Raw genomic sequence first — 17,485 nt, 5'->3', positions numbered from 1 at the left:
AAGAGGTAATAAGTAGCTTGAGCTATACCTGAGAATGTGTCTCATTCTCTTGTAGCTCTCTCTTTAGTGTCTCATACTCTGTGTTCAAGTGTTCCATTATTTTCTTGAAAGCATAACTACGTTTTGTTAATTTTTCTTTGTCATCCTGGAGTTTCTAGTTGGAAAAAAAAAACACCAACAACCAATTAAGCGACAAGTTCATTTGCTGTGGGCTACAGACAAATGATTTTAATTCAGTTTTCAAGATGCTACTGTTTCTTCCTTTCAGAACAAGGTCATATGCATAAAGAATTCATAAGACTTTTCTCTAGCAATGAATGCTCGATCCTAAAGATAAGATTCAATGGTTATGACCAAGTTGTAGGCTTAGACCATATTGCATCAGCACAAACGGGAATGCTGATGTTAAGAATTTCTAAGAAATTTATCACATGTGAAATGGAAAGTGTTCTAGATGGAGTTTGTCTTAGAGCAAATACACACAGGATAGATTTTTCTTTTTTGCTTGGGTTCTGTGGTTAGATTGCTAAATTCAAACTTAGAGGTAGTCATAAGTAACAGCAGAAAAGTTCAGATGAATCACTAAAATAAATGGGAAAGTTTGTGGAAGGAAGTTATAAAAAGGTATCCAGCTGATAGCCTCCTACATGTACCCAGTTAATAAGTCGCATATAAAAGCAGAGGAGCATTTGGATTCATCAGCACTGGTGCGCAGGCCCAGTTTTCAACTATCAGTCAGGATCCCCAGTCATAGACCTGGATTCCCCATCACTAGGTGCTCAAAACCACACAAATTCTGTATAATCCAGGGTTTCATTCCTTTCGTTACCTGTTTCTTCTCTTCTCCTGATGCTTTCAGAGCTGGCAAATTATTATAGACCTCCAAATCTGTTTTTGTTTGTTCAATTTTTTCTTTAAGAGAAGCCAGTTCATCAACCATCTTGCCCTCCAAGAGTTCCATCTTCTGTAGGTCCATCTGCAGTTTTTGACTCTCTAGATCACCAGAAACACAATCTCTAATTAACAGTACTTTTTATTCCATTATACATTGCCCAGTATATAAAGGTTTATTCTATGCTTAAGCAATAGAATCAGCTCCTGCATATCTTTCCAATTTTGATGTTCATGGGAATGTTAGTATGAATGAAAGAAAAAAATCTGATCTTCACAATCATCCCGTAAGTCAGACTGCTATAATACAGTTACTGAATTATAGTCCATATGTAAGGAGTAATGAAAATGTGATTTTCTATATCACACTGTGATATTTCTATTGTTAAAGTTGTTTACAGCATCAATCTCAAGTTGTAAAGCAGTTGTGATACCTTACAAAAAGCTGATTGCAATAATGCAGACAATCAAACATTATTTTTGTTAGTTTTTTAGCCTATTTTTTTTATTTATGGTGCTTGTATATGAAAAGACTTAGTTTTATGACAGTAAATAGCCGAATTTGCTTTAAACATTCACTCTGCACAGGAAAACACTTCCATATCTCCACAGAATAAGAACTGTCATAGCTTACAAAATAAGCATGAGCTACAATATACAGCATTTACTTCTGACAATCTATTAAAAAGAAACAACTGAGATACAGGCAATTAAAGGAGCTAGAAGTATGGACAGATTCTTATATTAAGAGACATGTAAAGACTGAAACTGTTCAGACACGATATGCTTGAGAGAGGACACAATAAAGATACACAAAATAAAAAATATACTTTGATCCAGTTTGGGGGATAAGTTATCCACACTGAGTGTGGAAGGTCTCGATGTGGATAGACTTGTTTTGGATGGTTCTCAGGCCTGCAGCCTTGCCACTGTATTTTCTTCAAGTTCCTGAATATCTAAACACATGGCTACATAACCTTATGTTTCAGAGCTGTGTCTAAAGACCATGAATAATAATGCAGGGTTTTACTCTACATTCTGAAAATATCAGGCATCGTGAGCTATTGCGAGGGATAAGACAGCTCAAAGAAACTTTTCTCTCAGCATAGACCGTATATTTTGCTCACACACTCAGATTTCTGCTGATCATGTGGAAAAAGGGTAGGAAATTTTCCCCCAGGCAGGGGAGGGAAAAGGCGTTATAGATCTTTATGGCAGATGGGAGTGGATGTGCATATGTGACAGAGGGAGAGTTCACCTTTCCAAAAACTGTGGGTATGGTTTCTTTAGTGGAATTATTTGGGAAAATCTCACCTAATCAAAACCCTGTCATAGCAAGATTTTGGTACTCATCTTCCCTCTTGTGTATTTATTTTTTAGAGTGAAATTGGCTTTAATCAACATTTCTGGTTTATTACAGAATAATAATTTGGTGGTCTCTTTAGGAACCTCAAAATAAAAAAAAGACTAGCCACAATTTTTCTGTACAATATGTAATTATCCTAACGATCACACTTGCATAAGGTAAGATTGAAAGGGTCCTGTCTGTCCAAAGAGCATCTACATAAATACAAAAAATTTCCATACTGGTAAAAAGAAGGGTTTAAAAATAAAAAGTTTGGAACTGCATTGCATGTCTGTGATTCAATATTTATGCTGCCTTCCACCCGAAAGGGTTTAAGCAAACACTTTTCCTGTGTCTAGAATATTTCACAACTGCTCATAGATTCTCTTTGAAGTTTCTGGTATTGGTCAATGTCAGATCCTATAACATGACTGAATAGACCACAGCTCTACCTCTCTTGTTCCTACGGCACAAATGCTTAAGGATTTCAATAGATTAGGGCTTTAAAATTAAAAACAGTCCAAACCAGAATAATAGAATAAATATAATCCAAATTGGAGAGAAATGGGAGAAAACAACTTTAGATTTTCTTAAGGATTTATTTAGCCCTAATCACAGCATCTTCACTTTTTATGCAGTTGTTCTAATATTTATATTTTTTATTTTAAAATAATACATAATTGGCTAATTGGGATTTATTTTACATGGAAAGAGGAGTAAGAACATAAATGCCAAAAAGCCAGAAAGGATTCTTAGATTGTTCTATCTATATACTGATAAAAATTACTGTGAGACAGCAATAGGCTGTCTATCTCCACTTTCTGGAGAAAAGGGAAGAAACTGGAAGAGGTGAATTTTATCCTTTTTCCAGCAACAGCCTCAATGAAAAAAACTCAAAACTACAAAACCTCAAACCTTCTTTAGCAGAAGAGACAGGAAGAGGATGCAGCCCAGTTCCTTCTGATACGCCATGAAGTTGCAGCGTCTAGCAGGCAGTGTGTACACAGTCGCAAACTCTCAGACCAAACTACAGTGACCCAGGGAAATGTATTTGGGAAACTATGCCATCATCAGCACTTTTGTTTACTCTTCATGATTTCCTTTTCTTTTTTTTTTTTTTTTGGTAAGGGTTCTGCTGGTGGACTTTTTATATCTTTGTAATGGCAAGAAAGTATGGAAATCCAGATTTTAATCACAACAAAGAATCCTGAAGATGACTGTGCTATAATTCAAGGGTTAGGACGAACTTTAACTGTGCAAATTGAACATTCACTGTGTTTTTGAAAGAATCTGAAGTTGTTCATTACAAGTACCTGTGACTTCTTGATTTCAGAAGTTCACTTATGAATCATTTAAATGATATGCTGAAAATTATGTACTGTAACTTCCTTCTCTCCCCTTGCAAAGAAAGAAATATATCTTTCAATAATGTCTCTATAGCACTATGTGCTTCCGGAACATCCTTATATTGTAAAGTAATGAGAATTGATGCTTAGATGAAAGAACAAAAAGTCATATTTGAACTTGTAATGTATGGCCCAGCTTTTTAAACTACACTAGAACTGCAAAATGAGTATTTGCAGACAAGTGAACACAAAATGTTCAAACACACAACAGAACAATCAATTTCTGTAACATTTTGTGTGTAACAACTACTTACTTGCACACAACTACTTTGAAGTTACAACACAGGCTCGTGTTTTGAAAATTAGAACCAAGTACAGCACGTATTAACCTTCTACCAAAATGATTTATGGTTCTTAATTCCTGCCCCTTCCTTTCAGCCAAACAAACAAGGAAAGGCTTGCTGAACCAATAATGATATTGGCAAAGGCTTAGAATTATGAGAACAATTCCACTACAAACAGTGCAAATAAAGAACTAAATAGATACTTGTTACGGAAATGAAAGAAAAATGATGTCTGCTTTTTGAAATTATGGGCAAGATACTGCAGGTTCTTACGCTTAATTTTAAGTATTTGCGTGTTTCCAAAATGAAGCTAAAATGAATATTCACTTTGCAGAATCAAAGCCTGAGAATTTGAGACCTGTTTACTGTTGTTGCCAGTTATTCTCTCATGGTACATACCCTTTCAGAAAAGCACAAACCACAAGAGATACTAAGAACTACATTTACAAATAATACATGGTTATATAACTGTGCGAGTCTCTACTTCAATTTATTAAATACTATTTTAAGATTGTGAAAAACATTTATTTCAATGTGAATATTAGTAAAGTCAAACTCCTAGCTCAAACAACTTTGTACCCCTGTATTAAAACACATATTTAACATATATCTGTGCAAGGAAGCTGATCATTTACTGGTAATAGTAAGTGAAACACTCCTGAAAAATATAAATAACTTGTTACCCACAAGAGCTTCAACTTGCCATGGAATTTTAATATTTGGAGATCACTGATCTTTTACTTGTTATTAGTGTCACAACTCAGGTAATTTTAATTTTTTTAAGGAATGAATTTGAAAATCCATTGCTGATCTCACCTGTAATCAGATTCTTAGCAGTGCTCTGTGATTTCTGCATTTCATTTGATTTGAAAGTGAGGTCTTCCTGCATAATCTTCAGCTCTTGATTGGTAACAGAAGAAATTTGTTTCATATGATTCACATTCTGTGTGTTACCAATAACAATGATGAGAACAAGCTGTATCTTTGAAACAACAAATGGTAACTGGACAAGTAAAAACTCTCCTGTCCTAGTACATTGTCTATTATTTGGCTTTTCTACTACAAAGACTAAAAATACTGGAAAATATCTCCACTGATTTAAATGTGAATGATTTTCATTTTGCCAACTTTTGATAATACAGGTACTGACAGGCCAGTGAAGATGAAACAAAAATGCAGCAAGTATTAATGGTGTTGCCACATTGATCTCTTCGAAAGTAAGTGTCATTGTCTAAAATATACCTTATGATATACCACACTGAAGGAGTTAGAAGACAATTAAAGTGATGATAGAATCAAAGTATTACTCAGCTGAAAGGTTTCTATATGATAAAAAATCCATGGGAACGAAAAATGTTAAAAGAAATTATGTTCTGAAAGTGCAGAAGAACAGCAGACTGTAAATGGGAACAATTTCTTAAGTGTTTACGTTAAATATTACACACCAGGGTATTCTAGACATAATTTCAGGAGATCAGAGAGACAACTGGAGTATTGCCAGTTAGTTAATAGTAGTGACAGAATACCCATGAACTGAGATTTGCAGCCTTAGGTAAACAAAATACTGCAGCATTCTGAAATGCTTATCATAAATAGAGTAATGTTCATGATAGCAATGATGATGAATTACCACAATTGTGCAACCTTTTCTTTTATTCTGACCACAAGTATTATCGAATATTCAAAACTCCCCAGAACTGAAGAGAAATTAAACAAATCTTTTTTTTTTTTTTTTTTTGGTTAAGCTACAGCTGTACATCGTTTAATGTTAAATTCTCTTAAGAGATTATTAAGCAGATACTGACTGGATAATGTATAAAACGCACCATCCTTCTTTATCCAAAGATCTAAGATCTAAACTCCTAGCTTGCCACAGGAAGAAGGAAATGCACTTACCCTGCTTGCGTGCTCCAGGAGTGCAACAATGTTGGCTTCTGTTTGGGCTTTTCGTTCCAGTTCCTGATTCTTTACTTCTTCAAAAGTCTCAAGAAAATCTAGAGATCAACAAACACGATAAAGAAAGCTGCTATTTGCATGGGTACAGCACAAGCCCTTGCAGTTTCCAGTCAAAACTTTATATTAAATTGATTAGCTGTACAATTTCAGACAGGTTACTTCAAGAGTTTAAGAGGCAGGCGTTAGACTCTCAACTTATGGGTCAGAATGAAAAAGATGACAATTTTTCCAGAGACACATACTTGACTGATAAATGACATGAGGTCACCACGTTCTTGGACACTGCCTAGGGTGAGGGTTGCCACCCAATGGGAAAGGAGTTTCATCACCGTATTTCTGACAGCTTTCTGAATGCTTGCCCCAGGAACTGTTGGTCTTCATTTTCCTGAAAGCTGTCAAAATGGGCTACTAAATAAAGGAAACGGGTGACTTCACTACCTCTAATGGCCTGGACTAAATGCCAAACATTGAGAAGGACCCGAGACCAATATTAACCTGGTATCATCTGTGTCTTTCTGTATGATGTCTCTTTGCTACACCTTTTAATTTATGTTCATTCTAGTTGGTGTCCAATCGAACCTGACAAGACAGTTGTAATGGTGGTATGCACTCTGTATTTGCATCCTAGGCATACTAAACTGTATTCCTCGTGACATATGTATTGAAAAAAAAAGTGCTGGAGACACTACATGAAAATCAGAGGTCCCTCAGGATGCCACCCAGGGCTATAAGTTATAATCATCCCTCTCCTGCTGGGTCTCCGCCTGAAACATCAATAAAATAGCATAGCATAGGATAGCACAGAAAAGAAAAGAATCATTAAGGCTGTGAAAGACCTCTAGGATCATCAAGTCCAACCATCAGCTCAACACTACCATGTCTCCTAAACCATGCCTTGAAGTGCCATGTTTACATGTCTTTTAAATACCACCAGGGACAGCAATTCTACCACATCTCTGGGAAGCCTCTTCCAATGCCTGACTACCCTATCAGTAAAGACATTTTTCCTAATATCTAATCTAAACCTCCCCTGATGCAGCTTGAGGCCATTTCCTATCGTTCTATTGCTAGTAACTTGGGAGAAGAGACAAACACCCACCTCGCTACAACCTCCTTTCGGGTAGTTGCAGAGAGCAATAAGGTCTCCCCTCAGCCTCCTCTTCTCCAGGATAAACAACCCCAGCTCCCTCAGCTGCGCCTCATAAGACTTATTCTCTAGACCCTTCACCAGCTTTGCTGCCCTTCTCTGGACATGCTTCAGCACCTCAATGTCCTTCTTGTACTGAGGGGCCCAACACTGAACACAGTACTCGAGGTGCGGCCTCACCAGTGCCCAGTACAGGGGCACGATCACTGCCCTGCTCCTGCTGCCCACACTGTTCCTGATACAAGCCAGGATGCCATTGGCCTTCTTGGCCACCTGGGCACACTGCTGGCTTATGTTCAGGCGGCTGTTGACAAACACCTCCAGGTCCTTCTCTGCCGGGCAGCTCTCCAGCCACTCCTCCCCAAGCCTGTAGCGCTGCATGGGGTTGTTGTGATCCAAGGGCAGGACCCGGCACTTGGCCTTGTTAAACCTCATCCAACTGGCCGCAGCCCATCGATCCAGCCTGTCCAGGTTCCTCTGCAGAGCCTTCCTACCCTCGAGCGGGTCAACACTCCTGCCCAACTTGGTGTTATCTGCCAACTTAGTGAAAGCACACTCGATCCCCTCATAGAGATAATTGATAAAGTTATTAAACAAGACTGGCCCCAAAACTGAGCCCTGGGGAATGCCACTTGTGACTGGTCACAGCTTTCTGGGCTCAGCCACCCAGCCAGTTTTTTTACTGCGAAGAGTATGCCTGTCCAAGTCATAAGCTGCCTGCTTCTCTAGGAGGATGCTGTGGGAGACAGTGTCAAACGCCTTGTGTCCAAGGTAGACAACATCCACAGCCTTTCCCTCATCCACCAGGTGGGTCACCTGGTCACAGAAGGAGATCAGGTTGGTGAGGCAAGACCTGCCTTTCATGAAGCCATGCTGGCTGGGCCTGATCCCCCGGTTGTCCTGCACATGCTTGGTGAGCTCACTCAAGATGAACTGCTCCATAATCTTCCCTGGTACTGAGGTGAGCCCGGCTGGCCTGTATTTTCCTGGATCCTCCTTCTGGCCCTTCTAGTAGATGGACATCACATCTGCAAGCCTCTAGTCATCTGGGACCTCCCCTGTTAACCAGGACCGCTGGAAATGATGGAGAGTAGTTCTGGTAATGGCTTATATACACAGGACCACTCAGGAAACGTAAGGGTTTGCATACTTTCTAGCTGGATGAAAACCAGAAGTGCTTGTTTGAGTAGAAAGGATTAGATAATAGCAAATTCAGGATGGGTTATTTGGGAAGAGAGGAAGAAGATAGGAGAAACTACTTAATGGAAATACTGACAAATCCTGAAGGGATGAGGACTGACTAGAGAATTTTGGATCCCAGAGCATCCAGGATTCAAAAAATACCCCATTTTTACATTCTTTACCCATAAAACATTTATTAGAAAATTTTTGTAATATCTGACATAATCTGCAATTCTGTTCATGAAAGAGTTAACAGAGATGCTTCACAGAGTACAGAGAGGAAAATGTGCACTATTGGTGCAAGGGGACAACACTAAGACTGTCTCTGAGGCACAGATTTCAGGATGAAAAACACTTGGAATTGTTAGAGGTTGACAAATGGCATTAGACAACACATTTATAATGTGCACAGCTGATTGGTAATAATAATGACCAGTTCTGATGCAGACTCAGTTGGGTCAAAAGTTAAAATAAAGTTTTGGTCCACCTGACACTGACAAGTCACTGTAGAGAACAGTACTTGACAAGAATGTAAGAAGGTTTCCTTTTGCCGACACTGCTGTGAACTAGCAACCAGAAACAGAATTAAAACCAAAGCTTAAACAGCCTGTGATTGAAAAAAGCTAGTCAAGCCCCAGGTGCTGAATAAGACCATTGCCAGGTCTGTTCTTCTCCAGTAACCAGGCTTCAAATGAAGCTACTCTTAGAAAGAGATGTTTTATTTTCTCTCTGTGATGTTCTTTTCCTTCAGAATGAACTTGTCTTGTTTTATCTTAAAGATAGCACAATTATACTTTAATAAGATAAGCAACAACAACATCTCCAAAAAGAGCTCCTTCCTCAAAGGGAACTTAGTGGATATTTCATACCATCTGTTGCTGTGACATACAGATAGGAATTTTATACACTAAGAAAATACCTAAGCATAAGAGAAGTAAGGGAAAGGCAGTAAGGAAGGTAATAGTACTGACATTCTTGCTTAATGTTTTGTGTTTAAAACATTGGAGCTGTTCTTTCCTTTTTTTGTTTAAAAAATTAAGTGGGTAATTTTTACAAAGCGAATCACTCAGATAACCTAACACAAAACTTCCAATGACATTTAACTGTTTAGTGCTTTAGTAGTCAGCAAAGGTTTCATTAACATCTGTCTCTTGTGGGGGTCTGAGCCATTTCTTTTCAACGTAACAGATGATGCCATGGCCTTTGATGAATCTTAGCAAGAGGTCTTAAATAAGTTGATTGATATATCTTGATAAAGCTATCTTTTTGCTTCTAAGGAAGTTGTAGGCGATAAGGATGTCGAATCTTCTGAAGTATGTACGTAGGAAAGGCACAGGGGTGAAATAAAAGCACCCTCATGAAAAGAAAAGCATTCTCACACATTCAAAAATATGAAACAAGAGAATAAAACTAAAGCACTTTGCAACCACAAATATAAAATTTTATAAAACTGAACCAAAACCAGTGGAATTAGGACCTAAGAATTCTACCTATTTGATTTGACTAGCGTTTTTTCTCCTTTGGCATTCTGGACCCTTTTAGATGTTATTTTTCAAACCTTCTTTGAACTTATTTAGAAACATTAAGTAAGGTCCATGTTTACATCTCAACTCGTTGTCCTTCTGCAAGCATCACACATGTCTGACTGACCTTGTTTCATTTGAGTGCTATGTTTCACAGATTCACAAACAAATTGAATGGAAGAGAGTACAAGAGGTCATCCAATTAATTCACTTGCTCCAGGACAAAAACAACTGTATGTCAGTAATCCTGATGTTTGTCTAAAATCTTCTTACAGACAGATCATGATAGATACTCTACAATCCTCTTGAACAGTCTATGCCAGCCCTTGGTGAGTTTCAATGTCAGAAAGTTTTTTCTAATGTCCAACCGAAATATTTCTGCAATTATTTGTGTATTACTCCTTTTCTATCCTCTGTGTATACGCAGAGATAGATTATTCACTTATTATTTGAAACAGATTTTTTACAGATTTCATGACTGTCATAAATTCTCTAAAATATAAGATTTGGTTTTTAATATTTCTTTGCAGCTCATGCCTTCCATGTCCCTCATCAGTCTCTCGTCACGACTGCCAACCTCTTTCCTTCTGAGCAGAATGAGAGACAATACTCCAACTGAAGCCTTCCTCAATGCACACAGAACAGGATTACTTCATGTGTCTGACAAACTGGACTCCTGTTTATACCTACTGCTGTGGTATTTTCTCTTCCATGTTAGTGTGATACTGCTAAGACAAGTTCACTTTGTCTTTCATTATAACTCTGAGCCATACCGCAGAGCTATGCCTAATGAACTGCTCCCTATTTTGTATTTTTACTGTTCATTACTGTGTCCAAGTGTATAAACTTACACTTAATCCTTTTTGAGCTTTGTGTACTTCATTTCTAACCTGTCTTAAGTATTTTAAATTCTAACCCTGTCCTCCAACATGATTTCAGCTTTTCTGACGTAGTGTTTTCTGTGAAATTATGTATTTACTCTCTCCTGTCTTCCAACTGATTAATAAAAATATTTACTAACCTGAACATCCAACACATAGCAAAACTCTACTCAATACATCCTTCCATCTTGGCAGCGAATCCCTCATAATTAATAATTTTTAAATCAAATGCATAGTGCTGGTTAATAACGGACAATATTTCCCCAGCTTGTTTCTAAGAATACCACAAGACAGCAGTAGAAGATGTACTGAAGTCAAAGTACACATCATCTGCTGCTCCTCCCTTATTCTGCAATATTTTTCTGCCAAAGAAGGAAATTAGTTGTTTGTTCTTGACAAATCAATACTCGTGTTATTCGCATTCCTCTTTCTGTAACATTTACAAATTGTTTGCTTATTTATTCCACAGCCTTTCTGGAAACTGGTACTGAGATGACTGGTCTATACTGCCCTGGCTTCTCTTCTTCCAAGGCAGGTACCATACTGCTCTTTCCCATCTTTAAGATTCCTGCGCATTACCCCAAATCTCTCAGTTAATCTCAAACAGCTCTCCATCAATATCCTCTGATGAAGGGCAGAAGCAGAAACAAACTCCAAAAGGATCCTAAGACCCCTCTTTCATAGTCTGTAATTGTACTGAAAATCAAGATCAGGTGAGCTTTTGTCCCTCCGCTTCTCAGGAAATCAGGTAGTTCTAAAGCACAAAAACTCTCTAAGTATACTCTTATCCATCTTTCCCTATTGTCAGCTGAGACCTTTCTTTCACTATCATTCTAGCCATAAGTTATACTGAATATTTTTAGAAAACACTGTTACAAAGAGGTATTCTCTACTTTGGCCTTCGTGGCATATTTAGTGATCATTTTCCGCTTTTGCTCAGTAACAGACCAACTGTTTTTGTAAGCTGCCGACTATAATACACTAGCAATAGAGTATATTTTTAATAAGAGTTCTGTTTTCATCCTCTGTTAGATGCTGCTCAGGTCTCTACAACATTAGAACATTTTAATAAGGAAGAAAGCTTTAGTAGAATTAATTTTGAATAAACAAATATGAGAAGCCTTAATTTCAAAGAATTAAGTGATGTCTGGGCTTGTCCATTTTGAAGTTCTACTTTTAATTAGACCTGAACAGCTGGTTTTATATTCTTCTTATTTAAATTAATTTTAAAATTAATTTCAGCCTTGCTTTCATAAAATAAAGCTGTGCTCCAAAGACCTTTAATGTTTGATGAAAAGCCTTGAAAGATGTTTCAAATACTTGTGACTGTCCTATAAGTCCTAAGCTATCAATTAGCTTGCCCTGAGGTAGATCACAGAAACTTTATGCAAAGGTCAGGACATCAGTTCTTTTCAGTACTAAATTAACTGAGACCTAACAATGCAAGACTACCTGTATTTTAGTGGAACCAGGCCTAATTAAGGTATATTAGGAAACTTACTGTCCATGCTTTCTTCCCTCTTCTTCAGCTCCTTGTATTTCCAATTTTCCTCTCCTGAAAGAGAATTAATATTGATTTAACTTTATATTGTCTCATTCCTGGATTCCTTTAGGTAGGCAAAATGTCCGTTTTAAAATAAAAATTCTACATGCCTAGAAACTACAGGACTTATCCCATGTCATTTAATGTAGTCACTTCAACTATGTCATACACACTTTTATATTAAAAAAAATATAATTAGCTCAATAAATCAGCCTCAATGCAATTGTCAGAACATTTTAGAGGTTAAAATTTTTGACAAGTAAGAGTGGGATAAATATTTGGTTTGAGCAAAGGAAGTTCACAGGATTTTTCTGAAGTCAGCTGAATTTCGATAATAGAGAAGAAATCACAGAATCACAGGTTGGAAGGGACCTCAGTGATCATCTAGTCCAACCTTAATGCTTTTGTGTATTTGGGCACCATAATTAGTTAAAACTTTCTGTAGCTCTGTTTAACATATGGGACATTTCAATGGCACTTTCATTTATTTGAATGGACTTTCATAAGGATACACAGCTGGTAAGCAACAGTGTGACAATCTCAGGGAAACAAAGAGAAAAAACGTTAAAGCAATGGTATAGTAAAATAAAATGCACAGAAAGCTTTCTACAGTTAAGTGTAAAAGAACATTTCCATACTTATTCTTTATAGTGGTATTAGGAGTAATGAAAAAATCCAGCTACTGACTATAAATAGCTCTTAACTAAAATGCACTAGTAAAGTGGGAGACCTGATATATTTGTCAAAAGTTTCAAGAAGATGAGACAATTCAGCTCATAAGAATAATTTTAAGTTTCAAACATCTAAATTTTTAATTGTTTGAGTCTTGGTCAATGATTAATTTTCGGTATAATCTTGTAACTTTAAAGAATACAAGAAAAAGAATGAAGTAGACATAGATATAACTGAGCAAGCAAATTTCTCCAGGTCTTATTACTAGTACACCCTCATGCTTTCCTTTTTATCTAGTATATACAAACAATAGGAACACCCTTGGGCCCCTAAGGGGCTGTGATGCTGCTTCAGCTTCCTTGCAGCTGTGGCTTTGTTCCTTGCCGGACTCTCTCTTTCTTTTTGCAAGGCAAGTCTTCAATACTTAATAAGTCAGTCTGTTCTACTCTTAAAAAGTCTCGTTACAGTGACTCTTGAAAGAGAGAGCTACATGATCTGCCAAGTATTAATAGAAAGAAAATATTTGAAATAAAGACCACTACCTTTAAAATGTCTTTACAGAGAAGTTTTCTTTAAAATATGGCATTTTTACATCAATATCTTAGCCTATCGTGCAATTTATGAATTGTTAAGTCTATTCCATTATGAGTTAATGTTTATTTTGACTAATCAGTTAAAGGTAACTGCTAATATATGGAACATATAATAAGTGGGTGAATTTTTTACTTATTTAGATCTTCTTAAGTGAAAATAAAACGTTATTTCTATTTATGGTCTATTTATCTTGTTTTACCTTCTCAAAAATGTTCCTAGCACTGAAATATTTATTTTAACTGGCTATTTTACCTTAAATTTAACTAAAAATCTTTAGGAGCTGAAGTTTCGGGAATACTTTGTAATATACAGTTTAAATACTGAGCCAGAAGTAAGCTTACTGGTGAGGGAAGGTGGACAGAATCTCAAGAACACACCAAGGTGCTTATTTAGATCAGAAGTATGAATGGCTCTCTGGGATCCTCTCTCCTGTCACTAGAGAAGAGGGTGTTGGGAGCTTAGGTTGCTGTGTCTTAAAGCTATGCCTTATGAATAACTTCTTTATTCCCTCTATGTTATGTAAACAGGCATAATTCCCTGTATATTATATCACAAGGTAACTTTATTCTGAATATCATGACTGTTCCTGATATGTCGACAGAGAGCATGTCCTTTCTCCTAGATATGCTTTTAACCCTCTTCTTCAACAAAGGTCTCTTTCTAAGAAAGACATACAGTTCAGCAGTGCATTATTGTGTGTATAAACCTAACTACAAAATGTGAAAAGCAACTCATTTCTTCTTACCTTCTGCATTTCTCCAAAGATACAAAAAATGAGTTGTAAGCCAAACAAAAAGGAAAAATTAAAGCAGAATAGTGAACTTTGCAATATTATCTGGAAACAAGAAAGCTAATAGAACAGTCTTAAATTATTTGCACAAAAATAACAAAATATCTGGAGAAATATTAAATATTTTGCAATACAAAAGATGAGAAATATAAAACATTTGTTTAGGGTCAATTTTAGAAATATTTGTTCACCTTGAAGGAATTTACAGCTAAATTTTACACTGATAGGCAGAGAAAAGGTATAAAGTGAAAAGGACACAAACACATTAACGCATTGCTCCTATAGAATTAAAATAACTTGTTACAAATTTTTCCAGAATGTATGCACATATTTCTGTAACACCTACCTAAACAAGATAATGAGATGGTTTTCTGTGGAATGAATTTCCATTTTAAGGAGAATCTTCCACAGCTGATGACTGCCTACTCTTGAACTAAGCTACCTTCTCCATAACCATAACTTCCAGTGCTAGGACAAATCCCAGCATAACCTAGCCTAAGGTACTACAGCAGGTGTCTGCTGGAGTTAAGTTTCCAAGCTAACGCCAATTCTAGGCAGCTCCCAAACTTTTCATGCAAAGACCAACCCAAGAATTTTCAAAGACAGATAAAAATAGTACTGAATTCTGTCTTCTTTATACATTATTATTAAATATTCTCAATTCCACATTCACTGACAGTGTATCAGATCATGTAAAAGGTAAAATAAATAAAAGCTCTTCTAAAGCTGAGCTGAGTCTGCAATGCTGCCAGTAGGAGAATTTTCTATTCCTCAAGTAGTCCTAAAAATAAAATTGGGACACATAACCAGACAGCTGTACTATTCTTTTATATGGTAGTTTTACTACTCAAGATGAACTTGATGAATGTGCCACTAAGGGTAGGTACTCCCCAGTTCTCACATCTGAAAAGAGAAGCCTGCAACCTTAGACACAAAACCTTCTTCAGATGGTGAATAATGGGTATTTGCACAAGCCTAAAAGTTTCAAGCAACTAATGTCCATAACAATATGTGTTATAATACAAACAGATGCAGCTCTGCATAGTCTGCTACAACTCTAGTCATGTTACCTTGATGATTCTCCAGATCCATATCAAGCCGTTGAATAACTTTTTTAAAATGGTTTGTTTTCTCTTTCACTTCTGTCAGCCTGACAAATAGATAATGAAATAGAAGGTTAAAAATGTATTGTAAAATGCCTATTTTTCTAGACAAAAATGGAGAGAAAAAAACAAGAATAAAACCAGCAAACCTAAGTTTATAAAGAACAAAAGAATATCAGTAGGATTGCTGTTATTAAAAAAGGTATAAGTAAAACACCTGTCACTTCAGTCCTTATATCTATTAAATATAAGTACTGCTGCTGTTTTTTATTAAAAACTTTTTTTGTTGAGTCATCAGTAGTTCTTGACTTACTCAACTGGTCCCTCTGCTGGTTGCTATACAGCTTTGCAGAGGGACAACACAATTGGTAAACTGCAACAAGGAACTGTACTCAAAAATGACCTACGTGTTCACTAAAATCCGTTAAAAAATTGCAAAGTAAAAGACTGTATTACAATCAATCAGGAAAGGAAATTGCTTTAAAAACATTTCTATGTAAATTCTCAAATACAGTTCTCTATTGTTTCTTTCAAAAAATTCTGTTAATCAAGTTATTATCCAACCAAAGGTGTCAATGCATTAAAAATTAACCAATGATTACAGTTGGGAATGCTGCTTAAATGAATTTAAAATTGTTTCTAGGACACTTCACAAATTCTCTCAATTTTTCTGTAATGAGAGAGAAACCAAAAGGCTCAAAATCACAAAATTATTGTACTGTTTTATCTCCCCCCCCCCCCCCCCGTACATTGCTATTTACTATAACATTTACCAGAGTATCTGGCAAACCTTCAGAAAGGTCAAGTACCCAAGAATCAAAAAAAAATTCCCTGTTACTCTCTAGAATTGAACTTTCTGTAAGCAACTTTGTAACCCTTAGGTTTCAAGAACATGCAACAAACAAACTCTTCAAAATGTGACTGCAGCATAATGCAGGCTCAACTTCATAGATGTCCCAGATGAGTAGCTCTTTACGGATGAATGTCCTCTTCAGCCTTAAAGAAGTTTATGTCACTGCTATTACCAATTCACATCCTCAAGGCATGTTCATAAGGTCAGAAAGTATCTTATTATGCAGATCTGAATGTCCTATCACTATAAAAGTTGTTAGACTGAAACAGAAGGATATATTCTGTTCTCTGTGGCTGGCTAACACTAGCAAAGGCTCAAAAATGTGGTGGTGTTCTAAAAGCCCATAGAAATATGTGATGGAATTTTGTTCTTTAGGGTCAAAGTATAATTTATAAGAACAGAATAACAGGATTACTCACTGTCTTTCCATGCTTGCTATTTCTTGGCTATCATCCTTAACCTATAAAATAGCATAACAACTTTAACATAAGAAATAAAATCTACAAATCAAAAAACAAAAATAAAAAAATATTTCCTAATTCAGTATACAAGGAATAGAAACTCAGCATATGAAATCACAAACTTGCTGCCACATTGTCCAACAACTGCTCTTCATTGAAGAGAAGAAGTGATATTATTTGTTATCTCTTCTAAATGTTCTCCTGCCTTCCCAATACACATTTAAAAATCAGACACAATTAACAGTGTCGTTCAGTCCAACAATCCATATAGTATATATAGCACAGACCCTTGTAAACTAAGTAAATCATTCCTGAACTAGAACATCTGCTCAGTACCCCATAAAGACACTGTCTGGAGTTATTTTATAGAACTGTTCAATATCAACATGACTGATTAATTCAAACAAGTCAACTAGTTGAAAAGCTGATGGTGCCAATTTTGGTTTGGCTGAAGCTGAAACATCCCATCCAGCCAATTCTTTAACTGTTCTTAATTTCAGATGATTTGTGCTGCTTAAACAGCAAATAAAGACAAGATTCAAACCCAAGTATTTTCAAATATTATAATTCCTTAAAATACTGACTTAGAGAATCTTTTACATGGCAACATTTTATGTTCTTGCCTGCTTTAGTAATCTCTCTCTTTCCTCCTGTGGCGATTCCATGTTCTTATCCTCAGCTATCATTTGATCTCGACGTTCCTCGAGCTCATGGAGCTTTTCATACAGTTGCACAGCCTCCTGTTTCACCTGGGAGTGAGCTATTTCCTGTTGGGAAAAGCAAACACCTACTAGCTATTTTCAGATGGCAAGAGAGCATTGCAGAAACTATGCTTTAGTTAATCAACACTTATC

General features: G+C 36.5%; 1 protein-coding gene across 9 annotated transcripts in view; it reads right to left on the bottom strand.

The window, feature by feature from the left end:
• Positions 1 to 17,485, bottom strand: part of IFT74 (intraflagellar transport 74) — a 43,359-nt gene that overhangs the window by 5,866 nt on the left and 20,008 nt on the right. For 5 of the 9 annotated variants that reach the window (XM_075078749.1, XM_075078748.1, XM_075078746.1 and 2 more), the window contains exons 11-18: positions 17,255 to 17,398; positions 16,590 to 16,630; positions 15,285 to 15,364; positions 12,117 to 12,170; positions 5,823 to 5,920; positions 4,743 to 4,869; positions 830 to 993; positions 29 to 154 (exon numbers count right to left, since the gene is read on the bottom strand). In XM_075078749.1, coding sequence (XP_074934850.1) covers positions 29 to 154; positions 830 to 993; positions 4,743 to 4,869; positions 5,823 to 5,920; positions 12,117 to 12,170; positions 15,285 to 15,364; positions 16,590 to 16,630; positions 17,255 to 17,398 — 834 coding nt within the window. The remainder of the gene's footprint in view (positions 1 to 28; positions 155 to 829; positions 994 to 4,742; positions 4,870 to 5,822; positions 5,921 to 12,116; positions 12,171 to 15,284; positions 15,365 to 16,589; positions 16,631 to 17,254; positions 17,399 to 17,485) is intronic. The other 4 variants (XR_012657981.1, XR_012657980.1, XM_075078751.1 and 1 more) reach the window with 4 other exon arrangements.

Source organism: Phalacrocorax aristotelis, chromosome Z (assembly GCF_949628215.1).
Source record: "Phalacrocorax aristotelis chromosome Z, bGulAri2.1, whole genome shotgun sequence".
In the NCBI taxonomy this organism is placed as follows: domain Eukaryota; kingdom Metazoa; phylum Chordata; class Aves; order Suliformes; family Phalacrocoracidae; genus Phalacrocorax; species Phalacrocorax aristotelis.
The sequence above is the reverse complement of the archived record's forward strand: the minus strand, read 5'-3'. Positions and strand labels throughout refer to the sequence as shown.